Source organism: Anolis carolinensis, chromosome 4, assembly GCF_035594765.1.
Source record: "Anolis carolinensis isolate JA03-04 chromosome 4, rAnoCar3.1.pri, whole genome shotgun sequence".
Lineage (NCBI taxonomy): Eukaryota > Metazoa > Chordata > Lepidosauria > Squamata > Dactyloidae > Anolis > Anolis carolinensis.
Window position 1 is genome coordinate 74,563,752 of NC_085844.1, and position 17,489 is coordinate 74,581,240.

Sequence of the window (17,489 nt, forward strand, 5' to 3'; positions counted from 1 at the left end):
AACTGGAAAAGATACATTGAATGAACTTCTGATTAGTAAATCTAAATTAATGTAATTCTTATTGATTCATTAGATCTACTCTATTTGGGACTAGGAACTAAATTGAATCCAGAAATAATAATAATTAATAATAATAATAATAATAATAATAATAATAATAATAATAATAGATTTCATATCATTATTATAATTATTCAAAATCCAGCATATCTATCTTGTTTGCTGTGTCATAATAAAATAATAATAATTTATTTATATCCTGCTTTTCTCCTTAACGGGACCCAAAACAGCTCACAACTTAATAAAATACAAATCAAAGCACATTTGACATAAAATATAAGACAAAAATCATGCTAAGCATAAAAACATCCAGAAATAAGATAGGAATAAATATTAAGCATTAAAAACATTTTAAACCAATTGCAATTATTGTGGAGACTCATAAATTAAGTACTATATTTCACTAAGCTCAATGTAAATCGACCTTGCTGTCAATAGCAATTGAATTCATTCATCAAAACCTTGCTTGGACAGGTCTTCAACTAGTTCTTGAAAGATAACAGGGAAAGAGCAATTTTAATCTCGGTTGGAAGAGAGTTCCAAAGGGCCAAGGCGACTACCGAGAAGGCCCGCTCTCTCGTTGCCGCCAACCATATTTGTGATGGCAATGAGAGAAGGGTCTCTCTGGAATATGTTACTGATAGGGCAGGTTGGTAAGAGGTGATGCGGTCAGATAGGTAAGTTAGACCTGAACCATTTCACATGGCTACAGATGTTGACTGCAGCTCTCAACAATCCCCATGGAAGATGAAAGACAAGTCAGGGAATAGGAATTCAGCCTGAACTGGATGGCTCAGGTTTGCAGCCCAGACATATTCCTGGTTTCAACCCCAAGCTTGGAATCTCAGGTCTCAGAATTGACCAGGAGTGCCTTTACAGAGTTAAGGCTTGTGTGCCAACTGTGCCCTTTACTAGAAGTGCCAGTTGTGGCCATGTTGACACACAGATTAGATACATCCCATTTGGATCACTGTATCCTGCTGTACATGGGGATGCCTTTGAAGAATGTTCTAAAATTTCAGCTTTTTAAAAGAACTGCAGTCAGATTGTTAACTGGAATAGGTTACAGCAATCACACAACTCTTTTGTTGAAACAGCTGCTGGTTTGTTTCCAGACACAATTAAAATCCTGTTAATGATATTTAAAGCTGTGAAGGACCATATTCTTCCATATGAGCATGTCTATTATTTTGAGATCCTTTCTCTTCCAAGCCCTCTTGGAGTTACACCTTTCCCTCCTGCACTTTCATGTGAGCACCATGATTGATGTTTTATGTCTACCTGTGTTAAGAAGGATCTCAGACAATGACTACAACCCTCAAAATTTTCTAGGATCATAGATTAGGTTCCATCATTACATAGAAAGATGAAAAGCTATTTTTGTTTCTCATATCCTTTTTTGCCTTTGTCCTTGCAGTGTAGATTGGCAGTAAATCACAGTAGGTCATCCAGTTTAAGTCTAACTGTTGAGAGTGCCCTGGAAAGCTTTGACTTCCTCAACACCTCTGACTTTGAAGACGATGGTGGTACTGAAGAGCTGTGCGATGGGGGGCGAGGCACTGACTCTGTGTTTTCAGATAATGACGTTGAGAAACACAGGTAAGTATGTTCATAATGTGTGTTTCCTTCTTAATTCAAACTTAAAGTTTGAAAAAGTTATTTTTGGACTACAATTGCCAGAATATCCCAGCCAACATGGTCATTGCCATCTGTTTTTTAAAACGTCAGAAATAAAACCGTTTTGTAGCAATGTATTAAGAAGAATTAAGACATTCATGATTTTTGTTTTGACACTTCATGGCTAATGCAGGTATTTCACACTTTTCAAAAACCCATTTTTCCAATGTCCTGCTTTTTTGACTAATCTAAATTATACACATATACCATACTTTTGATGTATGGTCCACTCTTTTGTTGTTTCTTCTCCTCTTGCCTTCTTCCTGTAGGGAATTTGAGGGGATTACAGAGCCCGGCTTGTGAATGTGTACAAAATCTCTCAGTCAACTCAGCACCTTTCCTCACCCCACATTCATTTTCAGTACTGTATATCATTTCAAAAAAAAGAAAAGAAAAGAAAAGAAAAGAAAAGAAAAGAAAAGAAAAGAAAAGAAAGAAAGAAAGAAAGAAAGAAAGAAAGAAAGAAAGAAAGAAAGAAAGAAAGTCTCAATGCATTCATGCTCCTGTGTGGAGCGAAGATCATCTGATCATGCATCCACACATTAACAGCCACCATTAATCCTGTGTTTAAAAAACCCAGAGGCAATGGCAGTTTTAGGAACCAAACTACACCACAAAGGGTACTGATAATGAGGAAGATTAAGTATTGTAATAAATAAATATTACAGTATATAATATAAGTATTGTAACAAATAAATAAATAAATAAATAAATAAAGATAGCCCGGTTGGTTATATGTAGTATCAAACAACAGTAACAACAACAACAACAACAACAACATTTTATTATGGTCCAAAGACCCTTTTTCTTTATAGGTGTACAAGTTTTTAATGCTAAGATAGCTTCCCAGCTACTGTATGCTTCTAATATCTGGATCGGTGACTTAACATCCAAAATAGACCAACAACAAACACAGTTTTTGAGATCCCTCTTCCATCTCTCCAGATGTGTTCCATCCTCTGTCTTGCTATTTGATTCTGGGGAAATATCTTTAAGAGACTGGTGGGGGGGGGGCACTTAAATATTGGCTCATGACCAGAGTTTTTAATCAGGATGAGTACTAAGCAGTTGATATAAGATCAATTCTAAGAAAGCCTCCTCCATTGGCCTTTCTGCATCCCTCTTAACTCATCTGGGCTTTGATATAGCGCTCAAGTCAATCTAATAGAGACACTGGGACATTGCCTTTTGTAAGCTATGTTCTCTTTCATATGTATCTTGCTCCCCAAGTGCTCTATCCATACACTATGTCGAGCCTTTCCACACAGCAAACTACTTAAAGAACTTGACTGTAGTATCAACCAATTACGTCACCAGGAGTAAAAGCATAAAAATGATAAAAGCAAATGTAATTGAGCATTATTTTGACATTACAAAACTTACCTATCTCTCATCTGATCCTAGACTGCATCTGAATAGGTTTTCATCATTATGAAATGGCCATTATAGGTTTGATCTGATATCCTGTAGCCATTGATTTTAATCCTTGCAGGGCCAAACTTCATGAAAGCAGAATTCTTTTTTGTACCTTCACTTTGCAATAGTGAATCTCAATAACTATCCTGCTATTGATTTAAATCTCCCAGACAGTAGTTCATTTGAAGATGCTCTTATTTTTCCTGCTTAGAAGATCTGCAATGCTCATTTTACTAGGAAAACACTGAAATAATAATTTTAGAAGTAAAATAATAAATTAAAATGAGATTTTAATTTTACTTTGGCTGAAATAAATGGTAAATATTGGTTTGAGTTTTGTGTCTTCTTGTCCACTAGTTTCCCCATTTTTAATTGCTTGTCTGACTCTTTATCTTGTACCAGTAAAGTGCTGTGAAACTTGAAAACCACAAATTTGTATTTCAGTTAAATTCACGAAGCTATCTGACAAAGCATGTTGTCAACAGACTAGGGTGGTAGGTTCTTAAATTATTTTTGAAGGGCTCTTTTCCCACTCCTAAAAAAGTTCCCTTCTTTTAAGAAAACTAGTTCCAGGGAAGGCTGATTTCAAAGCATTCGTAGCAAGAGCTTTTTACAAAAGAGATATTGTTTCACAGAAACAACTAGGCCACTGTGGAAGCAATATATCCTTTTAATGTGGACATTTATTTGGCACCCGCTGCCTTGTGCTGTTGCCAATTTGAGATATGATGTATTCATTAAAAGGTTCCTGGCCTACCAGGGGCTGTTTGGTTACAGGCCGGTGCTTTCAACAATTCCTCTTTTGCATAACGTTAGCCCTGTTGAGACGACATAAAAAGAAAATCAAACCACTCACTTACCTCCTGGCATGAACAGTTACAGGTCAGAACACCCAGAAGCCAGAGGGCATCTCAGCGAAGCATTGACAGAAGACACGGGAGTTGGCACCAGTGTGGCTGGAAGCCCTCTTCCGCTGACCACGGGGAACGAAAGCCTGGATGTCACTATCGTCAAGCACTTACAGTATTGCACACAGCTGGTACAGGTACTTTCTTTCTTGCACTTTTAAAAAACATAGGTTGAGTATCCCTTAACTAAAATGCTTAAGGCCAAGTGTTTTGGATTTTGGGGGATTTTGAAATACAGTAGAGTCTCACTTATCCAACATAAACGGGCTGGCAGAACGTTGGATAAGCGAATATGTTGGGTAATAAGGAGAGATTAAGAAAAAGCCTATTAAACATCAAAATAGGTTATGATTTTACAAATTAAGCACCAAAACATCATGTTACACAACAAATTTGACAGAAAAAGTAGTTCAATATGTAGTAATGTTATGTTGTAATTACTGTATTTACAAAATTAGCACAAAAATATCACGTTATATTGAAAACATTGACTACAAAAATGCATTGGATAATCCAGAACGTTGGATAAGCGAGTGTTGGATAAGTGAGACTCTACTGTATATGTTTTTATATATGCATACTTAATTGGATAGTTTGTAGATAGAAGCCAAATCTAAATGCAGACCCTCTCAAAAGTAGGAAAAACATGAATAACAAATCTGATTTTTTAAATTTGAGACAACCATTTTCTATTAATCTCTAAGTCCTGAAAACTGGAGATCCTACAAATGCCTAAGATGATTTATCTTTAGCAATCGTTAGGTTCTCCAGCACAACTCAGTTGTTAACATTCATTTGAAGCTGACGATAGAATTGCGCTGGAGGACACTGAAAATTCTAGAGAGAACATACTCATCAAACTTGTGAATAATCAAATCCCCAAAACTCAAACTCACAAATGTGAAGGGCATACTGTACACTTTATATACGTAGCCTGAATATAATTTTAAACAATATGTTTAAATAATTTTACACGAAACCAGTTTTTGTTTTGTATAATTTATATATTTGATTTTGTTCTTTCATGGTTGTGTCACTAGCAAATTGTGTTCTCCAACAAAACGCCATTTCTAACAAGATACCTCCTAGACAAGCTGACCCAGCAAATTCTAGTGATTGAGAGTCTAGCAGAGCTCAGCAATGAGAATATGGGGAATTTCAGGCCCATAACTGAAGGTAAGAAATGGCACAGTCAGTTTGTATGTGAAAACAAAGGATATATGTTTATATATTCCTTTTAAAATGCAATATAGTTCTGTGAATGGTTTACTCAGTAGTATGCTCGGTTTGAATAGGGCCTAAATACACTAAAAGCACCAGCAAGTTATGGGCAGCTGTACACAGATACTTGATCCCAGGGCTAAATTGGAGTATGGAATTCCAAATCAGCCCCATGATGGGTTTGACCACCAGCTCCTCCAGCCACTGCGGAAGTGGGAAGACATCCTCCTAACCACTTAGCAGTGCCAAACCTGGTTCAGTCCTATTGAATATTCGCCCTTAATGTCCCCCTCCCATTCTCATTGTCACAACAGGCAGTGGGAGGGACATGGGTTTCAACCATCGCTCATCGCCTGGAGTGACATCTCCTGGGATGCCAGGACAAGGCAGGAGAGGGTGTGAGGAGGAACAGAACCATAGAGTTGGAAGAGACCACATGGGCCATCTAGTCGAATTCCCTGCCGTCCAGGAAAAGCATAATCAAAGTACTCCTGACAGATGGGCATCCAGCTTCTGTTTAAAAGCCTCCAAGGAAGGAGCTTCCACCACACTCCAAATCGGCCCCTCCTTTCCCCTCCTATCACCCCATTGTTCTGGTCAATGTCACCGCAGGCGTCAAGCGACAGATATGACTCGTGTCATGCCTGCTGGCCATCACAATGACAAGAATGGGAGGGGAACAGTGAATGCCATCCTGTGTCCCTGGACCACTTGGTTGCTAAATATATAGATATATAGTATCTATTTTTGAGGCTGAAAAACCTTAATGACTTCATTCTTAATATTAATTCTGACTATAGGAGATTGGTTGTCAGAACTGAATGTTGAGGAAGCACTGCAAATCTTGTCAATGCTTTTCCTGTTACATTAACAGGCTCAAAGTAAATTAGAAGATCTCTCTGTGCCACCTTTCCCTGCCTTCTGCCTTGTCTGGTGAAAACTAGCATGTCAGCAGAGCTGGTGGTTCTTCTACGACAGAATCTCTTCCTCTCACACTTATTATTTAACTTTCATGGCAATTAAATTATTGACACTTTTAAAACTACAAAATAAATCTAGTGTTGCTGTTTGAATTTCCACTCTATCAAGCAAATGCAATTCTTTTCAAGTCTCAGGCAGAATTGGCATCATCTGCCCAACTTCCTTCAGTACTGGTCTCCATGTTTTTTTCCCTTTGGTTTTGCAAATGCTGCCCAGCTGTGTTTAGCCTTTTAGACTGCTCTGTTTTATCTCTCTTCCTAATACTGAAAGCAGTGTCCATCTCTTTCATGACTTCTCCCTCCACCAGCTATTCCAGATTTTCAGAAAAGGATCTCTCTGCTTTCCTTCTGGAATAAATGTACCAGTTCGTCTGGACTGTATCACACTTCTGCAGACAAGATGATCAAACAACTCGATGCCAGTTTTGGCACAACGGTGAATGATGAGTGCCCAGGACTCGCAGAGACAGGTGCAGTTCTCAACCATTTTTCTATCTTAGCAGTAGAGTGTATTTCAATATAGAGGGGATACAAGTCAGGTTTCTTGTATTCTTGCAGGGTTGGATGGATGATATTGGTAAAAATGTGTGCAGAAAAAATTGTATTCATCATTAGTTGCATGCATTTATTAAGTGATTTTTTTATATTAAAATATTTGTATCTGTGTAAAATATATCCCTAAGACAATTTTATCAAGTGCATTTGAGGCTCAAACATTTGTTTGGGTAATCATTTATTGACTATCATATTTGTTAGATTGAAATTGACAGTCTTTTCTTATAATGGGAAACTCAGAACTAGTTTCTTCTTTTATGTTCTCATACGCAGTGTTTAAAACATTGGTATCCCATATTGTGGACCGCACCGAGCCTGTCCTCTCCTCCAGTCTGTCCTTGGAAGTCATAACAGTTTTTCAGTATTACAGCTATTTTGCCAACAAAAATGTTAGTGATCTGGCGAATTATTTGCTTCAGCTTGCCAGAGAAGGTAAGGAAGATAATATGATTCTTAAAACAGCTTACTTGTACTCTTTTAGGAAGACTGGGGCAAGGGGTTAGCCTACAGTGGTGGAAGGTTGTGTTTACTTTAATATTTACAGTTCAATGAAAATATTTGCTATGAGATAAGGTGACAATTAGACCAAATGACGCTTATAGATCACATTACTGGGAACAATCTGGAGGCCATATAGACATCTCTCCCATGTTCTTGAAGGATTTTGTGGACATTAATTCTCATGCAAATCATACAGGGAGTGCTGTGGTTTTTAACTTTGAATATGTTTTAATGGATTTTAACAATTTTTAATACTGTTATGTTTAATTCTGTTTTAATGTTTGCATGTTTGTATATTTTAAATTGTGTGGTCATACTTTTAATGTAAGCTGCTTTGAGACTCCTCTGGGAGAGATAAATAAACATAATAAATATAATAATAACAATACAGTAATTCACAAACACCCCAAACCACACATATAAAATATGCAGTACATGGACGTGTACCATAAGCAGAAAACAAGGCATCAATTTCAAAAATGTCAGCAAAATAGCTAATTTTTATATTGTTGTTGCTATTTATTGATTGTTTTTAAGGAACAATATTATTAGACAAAGAAAAAAGAATGTATTGACATGCATTTAACAATACATTTTGCCTTGTCCTAGTTCTCCCCCTGTCTATTGACTTTCAAGTTAGGCCTGGACAGCTTATAGTCCTCCTGATGTTGTTAGATTACAGTTCCCATAATTAGTCAACAAGATCATTTATGGGATGATGGGAATTGCAGTGTGGCAACACCTGGAGAATGTCAGATTGCCCACATCTGCTTTAGGCCTTCTCCATCCAGAATTTCTGGTTGTAAATCCAATATAATTGTATGCTCCAGGTGATAGCATAAACCTAGAATGCTTAACAACACCAGATAAAGAGTCATGAAGCTGTGATATCAATCCATCAGTTTTTCTGGACCATCCTTCCCCAACTTACCCCTCTCCTTGTATACTAGACTGCAACTCTCATTATCCCTTACCAACATAGGTGAGGTGTTAGCTGGGATAATGCAAGTTGTATTTCAATAGATCTGGAAGGAACCAGGTTGAGGAAACATTTCTAAACTTTACAAGGCCAGCATGCAAAATGTTTTTAAAGGTCTTGAATTAATAATGGTAATCTGTGAATTTGTGGAACAAGACATACTGTTAAAACGTCTGTTTGTTTGTTTTTAGCTCTAATGGTTCAGACTCTACAGTCCTTAAGAGATGAAAAGGTCTTGCAGAATAAAGCCGCTTTAACCTCCATCAGCCTTCCACCGCAGCAGGAGGTGCTAAAGTCTTTGGCGCTGCTCCTTCTGACTGAAAACAAGAGAGAGATCCATGAGGCTGTAGTATCAATACTGTCAGCTGCAGCAGCAGAAGACAAGCAATTCAGGGAAAAGGTAGGTGGGAGGAAGAACTGTATGTACAATGGCAGAGGTGCTAGATTTCCTTGAAACTCCCTTCCAACGGAGACCAGGATGGTCCTATCCCTGCTGTTCTTCGCAGGCAGATCAAGACCCTCTTCTGCCAACAGACATTTGTGGAAGGATATGGGGCATGCTTTGGTGAGGCTGAGTGGCATTGGGGCTATGCATTTTAAAGTCCATTTTAAGTGTGTTTCTTGGGTTTAAATTTTGTTTTTACCACACTGTTACTATTTAATTGGAGTTTTTAAAACTTTTGTATTGCACCTTTAAATTTGTCTAGTATGGGATTGTTAGCATCCTTGAGTCCCCATGGGGAGAAAGGCAGGGTATAAATAAAGATGATAATAATAATAATAATAATAATAATAATAATAATAATAATAATAATAATAATAATAATAATAAATGGGGCCCCTGGTGGTGGCGCAGTGTGTTAAAGCGCTGAGCTGCTGAACTTGCAGACTGAAAGGTCCCAGGTTCAAATCCCGGGAGCGGACCGAGCGCCCACTGTTAGCCCCAGCTCCTGCCAACCTAGCAGTTCAAAAACATGCCAATGTGAGTAGATCTGGCAGGAAGGTAACGGCGCTCCATGCAGTCATGCCGGCCACATGATCTTGGAGGTGTCTACGGACAACACCGGCTCTTCGGCTTAGAAATGGAGATGAGCACCAACCCCCAGAGTTGGTCACGACTGCACTTAATGTCAGGGGAAAACCTTTACCTTAATAATAATAATAATAATAATAATAATAATAATAATAATAATAATAATAATAATAATAATAATAATAATAGATGATGATGATGATGATGATAGAAAGAGAGCATTTCAACATCTTGGTAAAAAAAACTGCAGGCGTGAGTCTCACCCTTCAGCATTTCATGATGCAGTTGATTCTCCCCATATAAACTTTTCCTTTCATGTGAGGAGGCACTGCTTCAAGTGTTTCATCTGTCTATTGAGGGAAATCCACTGGACAGATTCACTTTTTTGTTTTTTCTCCTGGTTCATTGTGTTGTTTTTTAAAACTTTATCTAAACAATTTGTTTATTAATAATGACTGGAATTTAATGTGGCACTTATGGATGTGCTACCTTGAGGTGCACAACTGTAACTTCATCTGCATTCACAATCTTTGTGTACTCACAGTCATGGCACTATTGTTGTGATCATAACTGCCCCACCAAACCTACTTTACCAGCATCTGCTGCTCTGAGAGAAAAGGGTCCTTCTACTGGTGACTGGGATACAAGGAGAATGTTTCCACATCTCTCCAACCAAGCAGTGAGGCTGTGGCAATAGGAAGCATGGCTCTTTGTGCACTTCTCTATTGCTCCTTGCTGATTGATGGGAGGGATGGAAATCTCAACCAACTGAATGGACCTCTTTCTCTTGGTGTGGCTGATACCAAGTTTACGTTGGAGAGCCAGGTTGGATGCTACTACACAGTTATGCATGTGTGCTTAGAAGCCTAAGTAGAACCCTTGCCAACAATAATATTGGTGTTTTGCTTTTCTGTATGGAGCTCAAAAGAACATACAGGTTGAGCATCCATTATCTGGAAATACTTCAAAATCCAAAATTGTCCACATGGGTGGCTGAGATATTACCCCTTGTGCTTTCTGTTGATTTATTAACAAAATTATTAAAATATTATGTATAAATAACCTTCATTGTCTATATGAAACATACATGAATGTTATGTTGAGACTTGGGTCCTATCTCCAAGATATTTTATTATGTATGTATATGAAAATATAGGTATTCCAAAATCTGAAACAAATCTGAAATGCAAATACCTTCTGGTCCTAAGCATTTTGGATAAGGAAGACTCAACCTGTGTCTGATTGATAGATAGGGTTGGATAAAGCAAATACCCATATTTTCATATACATACATAATACAATATGAGGTAGTGACTTTCTCAGGTCTGGAAGACCTCTGAAGGGGCATAACATTGCTTAGTTACTGTACTCTTGTTCAGCCACCTTTTTGATGAAATATAGTTGCTCCTGCTGCCATCATCATCTCCTCCTCACATCCCCTCTTTTTCTTTCAGGCTTTAATTTATTACTGTGAAACGCTTGCACAGCCCAACCTCCACCTCCAGAAGGCAGCTTGCCTGGCTCTGAAATGCCTCCAGGTAAACCTCTCTGCTTCTTTACTTTCCCACGCCCAACAAAAGACTAACCAGCAACGCGACTTTCAATAGCCCCTCTTGAGCAAACAGCAACAAGAAACCCATTTGCCTTTTACCATCCTATATTATATTACTATACAAAAGTGGCCTGGCATTTTTAATGTAATTCAGGAGTTTAAAATATCCCCAGAATGGGAATGATGGACTATGCATGAGACTTTCATCACATTAAGAGATGCACTTGGACTTAACTTTAATGAATGTAGCAGTGTTTTTACAGCAGGGCAAAAAACACCAGTATGTTCTTCATGTGGCAAACACAGGAAGAAAAGGGAGGCTGTTCTATATGCTGTAGTGGCAAGAGCTGCTTTTCCTTCTATATCTAAACTCAGATAAGTTGTAGTCACTGCTATAGTGTTGCTTTGCACTTTCAAAATAAAGTATGAGGAAGGGTGAGGTGCCTTGGATCCCAAGTCCAAATCCGGTCCTCCTGGGATCCCAATCTGGACTTCTCATTTCCCAGGAAAGACATTTCCCATAATGCTAACCACAGTTCAGCTCCCCTATGAAGCCACCATTCAATATGTCCCAGCTTTTGTCTTTTATTCTCACTCTAGATGCTCGAAATACCTCTATTGAAGCTTACTTATGGTAAGCACTTTAGCTTTAAGGCACTTTAAAACCAGATGACCATGAGGTTTCTCCAAAAGGAACTCTGCCACACTCTCAAACAGCTCTTGTGATCAGTTCTTTCTAATTTTCAGGCCTGATTTGATTAATCTGTAGAAGTTCTTTTTAATATTCAGATATAATCTGATTATCTGGAACCAGGGATCTTTTAAATTCTAATAGGGTCATTGTTACACTGGGACCCTAATGTATGTCTCCTCCCAGAGATAAGCTCTTTCTAGAGTTGCCCAGTTCTTCCATGCCTAACCCTTAGGCATCTCGGAGCCAAGGCACTTTGAGGTGGGGTATATTAAGAACCTCTTTATGCATTTTCAACAATGATTTCCCAGGCCGCTCTTAGCAGATGCTTTCACTCTACCCCTAGCATACAAACATTGAAGAAATAGGCCATTCTAGAAAAAGCCAACCTCTGGCTAGAGATGTGTGTTAGTGGCTGCCACCTCCTCTAGCAATAGCATGTTAATGCAGTGAGTGGTCAGAATGGCATACCACAGTTGGCTTGTGCTGCCAGTTACACAGGGTAGTTTTGTGAGCAATTTGACACTATAGGATCTTGGACAAAGTGTTTAGTAAGTTTTGTTCAATATTTGCTTTGCACCAATTGGAATTGCCAGCCTAGCAGTTCAAAAACATGCCAATGTGAGTAGATCAATAGGTACCGCTCTGGCGAGAAGGTAACGGCGCTCCATGCAGTCATGCTGGCCACATGACCTTGGAGGTGTCTACGGACAACGCCGGCTCTTCAGCTTAGAAATGGAGATGAGCACCAACCCCCAGAGTCAGACATGACTGGACCTAACGTCAGGGGAAACCTTTACCTTTTACTAATTGGAATTGCCCTTTCATAATATAGTAAAGCTTTCAAGCAAAGTTACATGACTCTTAGGGATGGACACACTGCGCCTCTGCAGCCTGAGTGAAGTCATGGCACATCTTACATCAGGGATGGGCAATTTGGGCCTGGTTATAGCCTCCAGTTTTTTCAATTCTGTCCTAGGCAGCTGTGTTACCATGTTGTCCTCCAGCAAGCTTCAAATGCAAACACATTTTAAATTAATTGTATTCATAGATCACCTACCTCAAGCATCTTTATAATGCATGCTGTGTTTCCATTGTCTAGTTTTTTTGGACCTGGAGCTATGTTATGACACATGCCCATTCTCTTTTTGTTATTGTTGGCATGCTAATTGCGAGAGTTTGTGCGTTCTCAACAGGACTTTTGACAACAGCGTGACTTGAAGGGCTATCATCCATATATATGTGTGTGTGTGTATGTATACGTATATGTATACATACATGCACGCACGCAGGCACACACACATATATATATATATGCCTTCAATTCACCAGAGTTGCCATAAGTCAATCAGCTTGACAGCAATTAATAGTAACAAGCTGAGAGAGCAGTACAGTTTTAGAAACCCAGCAGACCTATCTTTTTCTTTTCTGCTTTGTGCATGCTCACTTTTATGCCATGAGCAGTACCAAAATAGGTCAGGAATTGTCTTTGAATAGAGAGACCAGATATGCATGTACATTCCCTTTTTCTGTGACTCTGCTATCTGCAATGAAATTAATGCTAATAGCTATATATAGCTCAGTATATGCATACGAAAATGAATAGCCTTTCTGGAAGTTCAGGATAGTTAATAAAATTTGGGTTTTTTATGTGCAAAATTGAACAAATGACTGAAAACAAGAAACTATAGTAGAAACATTGGAATAAGATTTTAAAAACATACCTGCCTTTCTTTCTTTTTGGTACAGGCAACAGAAAGTATTAAAATGTTGGCTACCCTTTGCCAGTCGGATAATGAAGAAATCAGGAAGATAGCCTCTGAAACCCTGCTCTCTCTTGGTACGTTGGCTGCCTTTCCTTGTCTTGAACAGTGGTTCTCAACCTGTGGGTCCCCACCCAGATGTTTTAGCCTACAACTCCCAGAAATCCCCGTGAGTTTACCAGCTATTAGGATTTCTGGGAGTTGAAGGCCAAAACATCTGGGGACTCTCAGGCTGAGAACCACTGCTCTAGAATAAGATAATCTCCATTATAGAAGAACGGCTTAAGGGGCAGGGTGGAATGAGAATAAAAAAGCAATAAATTGCCTTTTTTCATGGCCATGGTCTTTATTCTGTGAAGTTGTGTTGTAGACTTATATATTACTCTGCTGTGATTGTTATGTATTTTATATTGTTGTATTTTATATTGTGTCTTTTATACTGTGTATTTTATATCACTGTATTTTATTGTATATTGTTGGGCTTGGCCCTATGTAAGACACCCCGAATCCCCTCGGGAGTAGGGGCGGGATATAAAAATAAAGCTATTATTATTATATTATAATAAAGAATGCAAGCAAAGTAGCATTACTACTTTGGGATGGGTCAAAGAACTGTGGCCTTTTGTTTTTCTAGACTGTAGCTATTGGTATCCCTCACCTTTAATAGAATAGATTATGGAAAGTGAAGTCCAACATCTGTAGCCATAGTTGTTCATTTCTGTTTTAAAGAATCTTGCTGGCTCCAGTTTTATCGTCATGTTTTGATAGTACACTAGCTAGCATAGCCCAATGTTAATTGACCATGCAAGTAAAAGTCCAGTATCTGGAGGCTCCCCAGTTGCCTCATTCTTCCATTACAGCAAGTCTCCTGAATTGTATATTGTCCATACAGTTGCATTGCACCTAAAAAAAAAAAACCCAGCTCTGACAAAATAAACACCTGAAGCGACCTTATCAGAACAACCTGATTTTACTCTAAAGTAAATCCAGTTATGCCATTACTCCGCAGTAAGTATTTTTCAGGACTGTAGCCTTATGTCAGTGGTTCTCAACCTGGGATCCTCAGTTGTTTTTGGCCTACAACTCCCAGAAATCCCAGCCAGATTACCAGCAGAAGGTGAAGGCCAAAAACATCTGGGAACCCCAGGTTGAGAACCACTGCCTTATGTCAACTTTGTATTTCCAATGGGGCAATATGAGAACTCTTTCCACAAGTTACATGGGACAGCACACATTTGAGGCTGGTCTGATAACATCAGGATACTTTGTCTTCAACGCTGGAAAATAGGAATTGGCACTGACTTTTTTGAAAAAGCAGGATTCTCTCTTCTTATGAGAAAACCTACTGGCTTATAGCTGCACTCTCAACTCTCAACTAGAACAACTCAATTACTGCATAGTTGAAACTGAGTGAGCTGCTTCTTCTCTGTATGTTTCTATAAAAATTGGACACCAAGGCAATTTCTCTATGTTAGGGTTCAACTTTTCAACACAAAAATGAGTCTTGTAGTTACATTATTTGAAATCAATAGATGACAAACTTCCCGGGTCAGAAGCATGGCTTCTATACAATCTAGCACCTCTTTTTTAGAATCTGTGATCTATGTTCTAATGGAAATTGACTGCAGTTACTCACAAGGAGCCCCTGATTACGCAGCAGGTTAAACCTCTGAGCTGCTGAACATACTGACTGAAAGGTCAGTGGTTCGAATCCAGGGAGCGGGGTGAGCTCCCGCTATTAGCCCCAACTTCTGCCAACCTAGCAGTTTGAAAACATGCAAATGTTAGTAGATTGATAGGTACCACTCTGGCGGGAAGGTAACGGTGCTCCATGAAGTTATGCCGGCCACATGACATTGGAGGTGTCTACGGACAATGCCGGTTCTTTGGCTTAGTAATAGAGATGAGCACCAACCCTCAGAGTCGGGCACGACTAGACTTAATGTCAGGGGAAATCCTTTATCTTTAACTACTCACAAAAAGGGCAGAAAAACAACAAACATCATAGATAAGGGGTTCCCTTTTAATTGAGAACCACTGACCTAACATTTGTTGTGTTTACTTAGCCTCTCTTTCTTTCTCATGCACAGGGGAAGATGGACGGCTGGCCTATGAACAACTAGATAAATTTCCCCGTGAATCCATTAAGATTGGTGGACGACGTGCAGCTGAGGTGGCCACAGCTTTTTAAGTTGTGTATTCAGACACAACGCCCTCAATGGTGGACCTTCTTAATCATTATGGTGCTGTCACTGAACTGCAGGAATAAAAAAAAAATACTCATTTGAAAGATGCTCTGGACATTAGAAAAATAATAATTATGGAGGATATAGTTTCTGGGATGCTGCTGCTGACTTTTCCCTGTTGCTTATAGTGAAACTGTCAAAGATTGTGATGATTTGCTTTAGAGTGAAACTATGTTCTTGCTATAAATCAGCCCCAGCAAACATGAGAGATGTTTTGATATCACCATTCAGGCATTTTTAACTGAATTAGGGGCTTGTTTGTAGGCATTACTGAGGCTTCCCTTAAAACAATAAAAAGAGATGATGAGAAAGAAAGCTGAATAGAAATGTTAAAAGCTGTGCTAACTTCCTTATGTGCTTTTCCTCTGTTGCCTTAGTAGCAAAATTGAGCATGAACTGCCCTCAGCTGATGAGCTGCCTCCGGAAACAGCAGGATGCGAACTCCAGGAGGTGTTAATTTTCTGACTCACTTCCAGTTTCCATTCTTGCTTTTTTCCCTGCCCTCCGCTAATGAACTCTCATTAATCCCAAGGGGTTTTCTTTTCTTGTCAAGCAATTGTGTGGGCCGTGTGAAACAAGTGGAAATGTTGAAGTGTGCTCCTTTTTCCCAGAAAGGGCATATGAATGCAATAGATTTTATTACATGAAAGCCCTGGCTACGGTTTTGCACCTCCAAAATTTGAAGAAGATTGAAGTTGTCTGCTGTTATGTATAAAGAATTGTAGAATTGATTTCCATATAGGGGGATATGAGGAAAGGGTCTTTGGAACTACTTGTAGTTCAAGCCATTTTACAAACACTTCTCCTTCACATAATGTACAATAGTTTGAGTGACAGAGAGCATGGTCTTGTGCAGACTTACTCAGAAGTAAATCCTCTTGAATCCAACAAAGCTAATTTCTAGTTTGCGTGGAACTTCAAATTGGATGATTCATTAAAACCCTTACTATTTTCCTTTATTTAAAGTTACTGGTATTTGAAACAGCTGGTTCCTCTATAGCTCTTGGATTTTCTGGGTTTTTTTTTTTTCGTGTCAGGAGCAACTTGAGTCGCTCCTGGAGTGAGAGAATTGGCCGTTTGCAAGGACGTTGCTGAGGGGACGCCCGGATGTTTTGATGTTTTTACCATCCTTGTGGGAGGCTTCTCTCATGTCCCCACATGGAGCTGGAGCTGATAGAGGGAGCTCATCTGCGCTCTCCCCAGGTGGGATTCGAACCTGGTCAGCAACTCAACCTTCACGTCACAAGGCTTTAACCCACTACTCCCCCGGGGGCTCCCGGATTACTGGGTGGGGTAAAGGGATTATTCATCAATGTTTTAAGACCTGCAAGGTTTCAAGTTGTTTTAAAAATATAATCGAATCAGTTTTTCCCTTTGCAAATGCACTGTGAAGACAGTATTTTTGATTGTGAATGTTGCAACACTGTATATAGCTGTATATTTATAAATTATATATAAATTTTCTCCAATTAAAAAGTTGTTTGTACAGTCACTCCAAGAGATTTGCTTCAAGAAAATGTCTCTTATAACACGTGAAATAATGATGCTTTAGTTTTTACAGCACACACTGCTCACTCGAGCCTGCAGTCTTTCATGGTTGTCTTTTGTACTGACTTTTGGCTTATATTTGCCTTCTAGTTTTGTGGTATTTGTACTTTGCATATTTACTGCTACTTTTAAGTTATAATAAAGATTATTTTGAATTACTAAATGAAGGTGGCAACAGGACTTAGTTTCTTTCAACACTGAACTCAAACATCGCCTTTCTCAGGTCTTAAAATACTAGGGTTGAATGAAAAGTAATGCCTCCACCTTCGTTACTTGGGTTTGGATGGGAATATTTTAATAAATCAAACACAGAAATAATCCTTAGAATGTGCTCTTTAACTACCACTATTCACTTTTCC

The 17,489-nt window shown here is 38.8% G+C and overlaps 1 protein-coding gene across 7 annotated transcripts in view; it reads left to right on the forward strand.

The window, feature by feature from the left end:
* ripor2 (RHO family interacting cell polarization regulator 2) overlaps positions 1 to 17,293 on the forward strand; it is a 151,771-nt gene extending 134,478 nt beyond the window's left edge. For all 7 annotated transcript variants that reach the window (XM_062980643.1, XM_062980638.1, XM_062980642.1 and 4 more), the window contains 9 exons: positions 1,478 to 1,659; positions 4,030 to 4,198; positions 5,102 to 5,237; positions 6,571 to 6,732; positions 7,091 to 7,249; positions 8,489 to 8,697; positions 10,785 to 10,868; positions 13,323 to 13,413; positions 15,427 to 17,293. In XM_062980643.1, coding sequence (XP_062836713.1) covers positions 1,478 to 1,659; positions 4,030 to 4,198; positions 5,102 to 5,237; positions 6,571 to 6,732; positions 7,091 to 7,249; positions 8,489 to 8,697; positions 10,785 to 10,868; positions 13,323 to 13,413; positions 15,427 to 15,527 — 1,293 coding nt within the window. In that variant the 3' untranslated portion in view covers positions 15,528 to 17,293. The remainder of the gene's footprint in view (positions 1 to 1,477; positions 1,660 to 4,029; positions 4,199 to 5,101; positions 5,238 to 6,570; positions 6,733 to 7,090; positions 7,250 to 8,488; positions 8,698 to 10,784; positions 10,869 to 13,322; positions 13,414 to 15,426) is intronic.
* Positions 17,294 to 17,489: the final 196 nt, after the last annotated feature.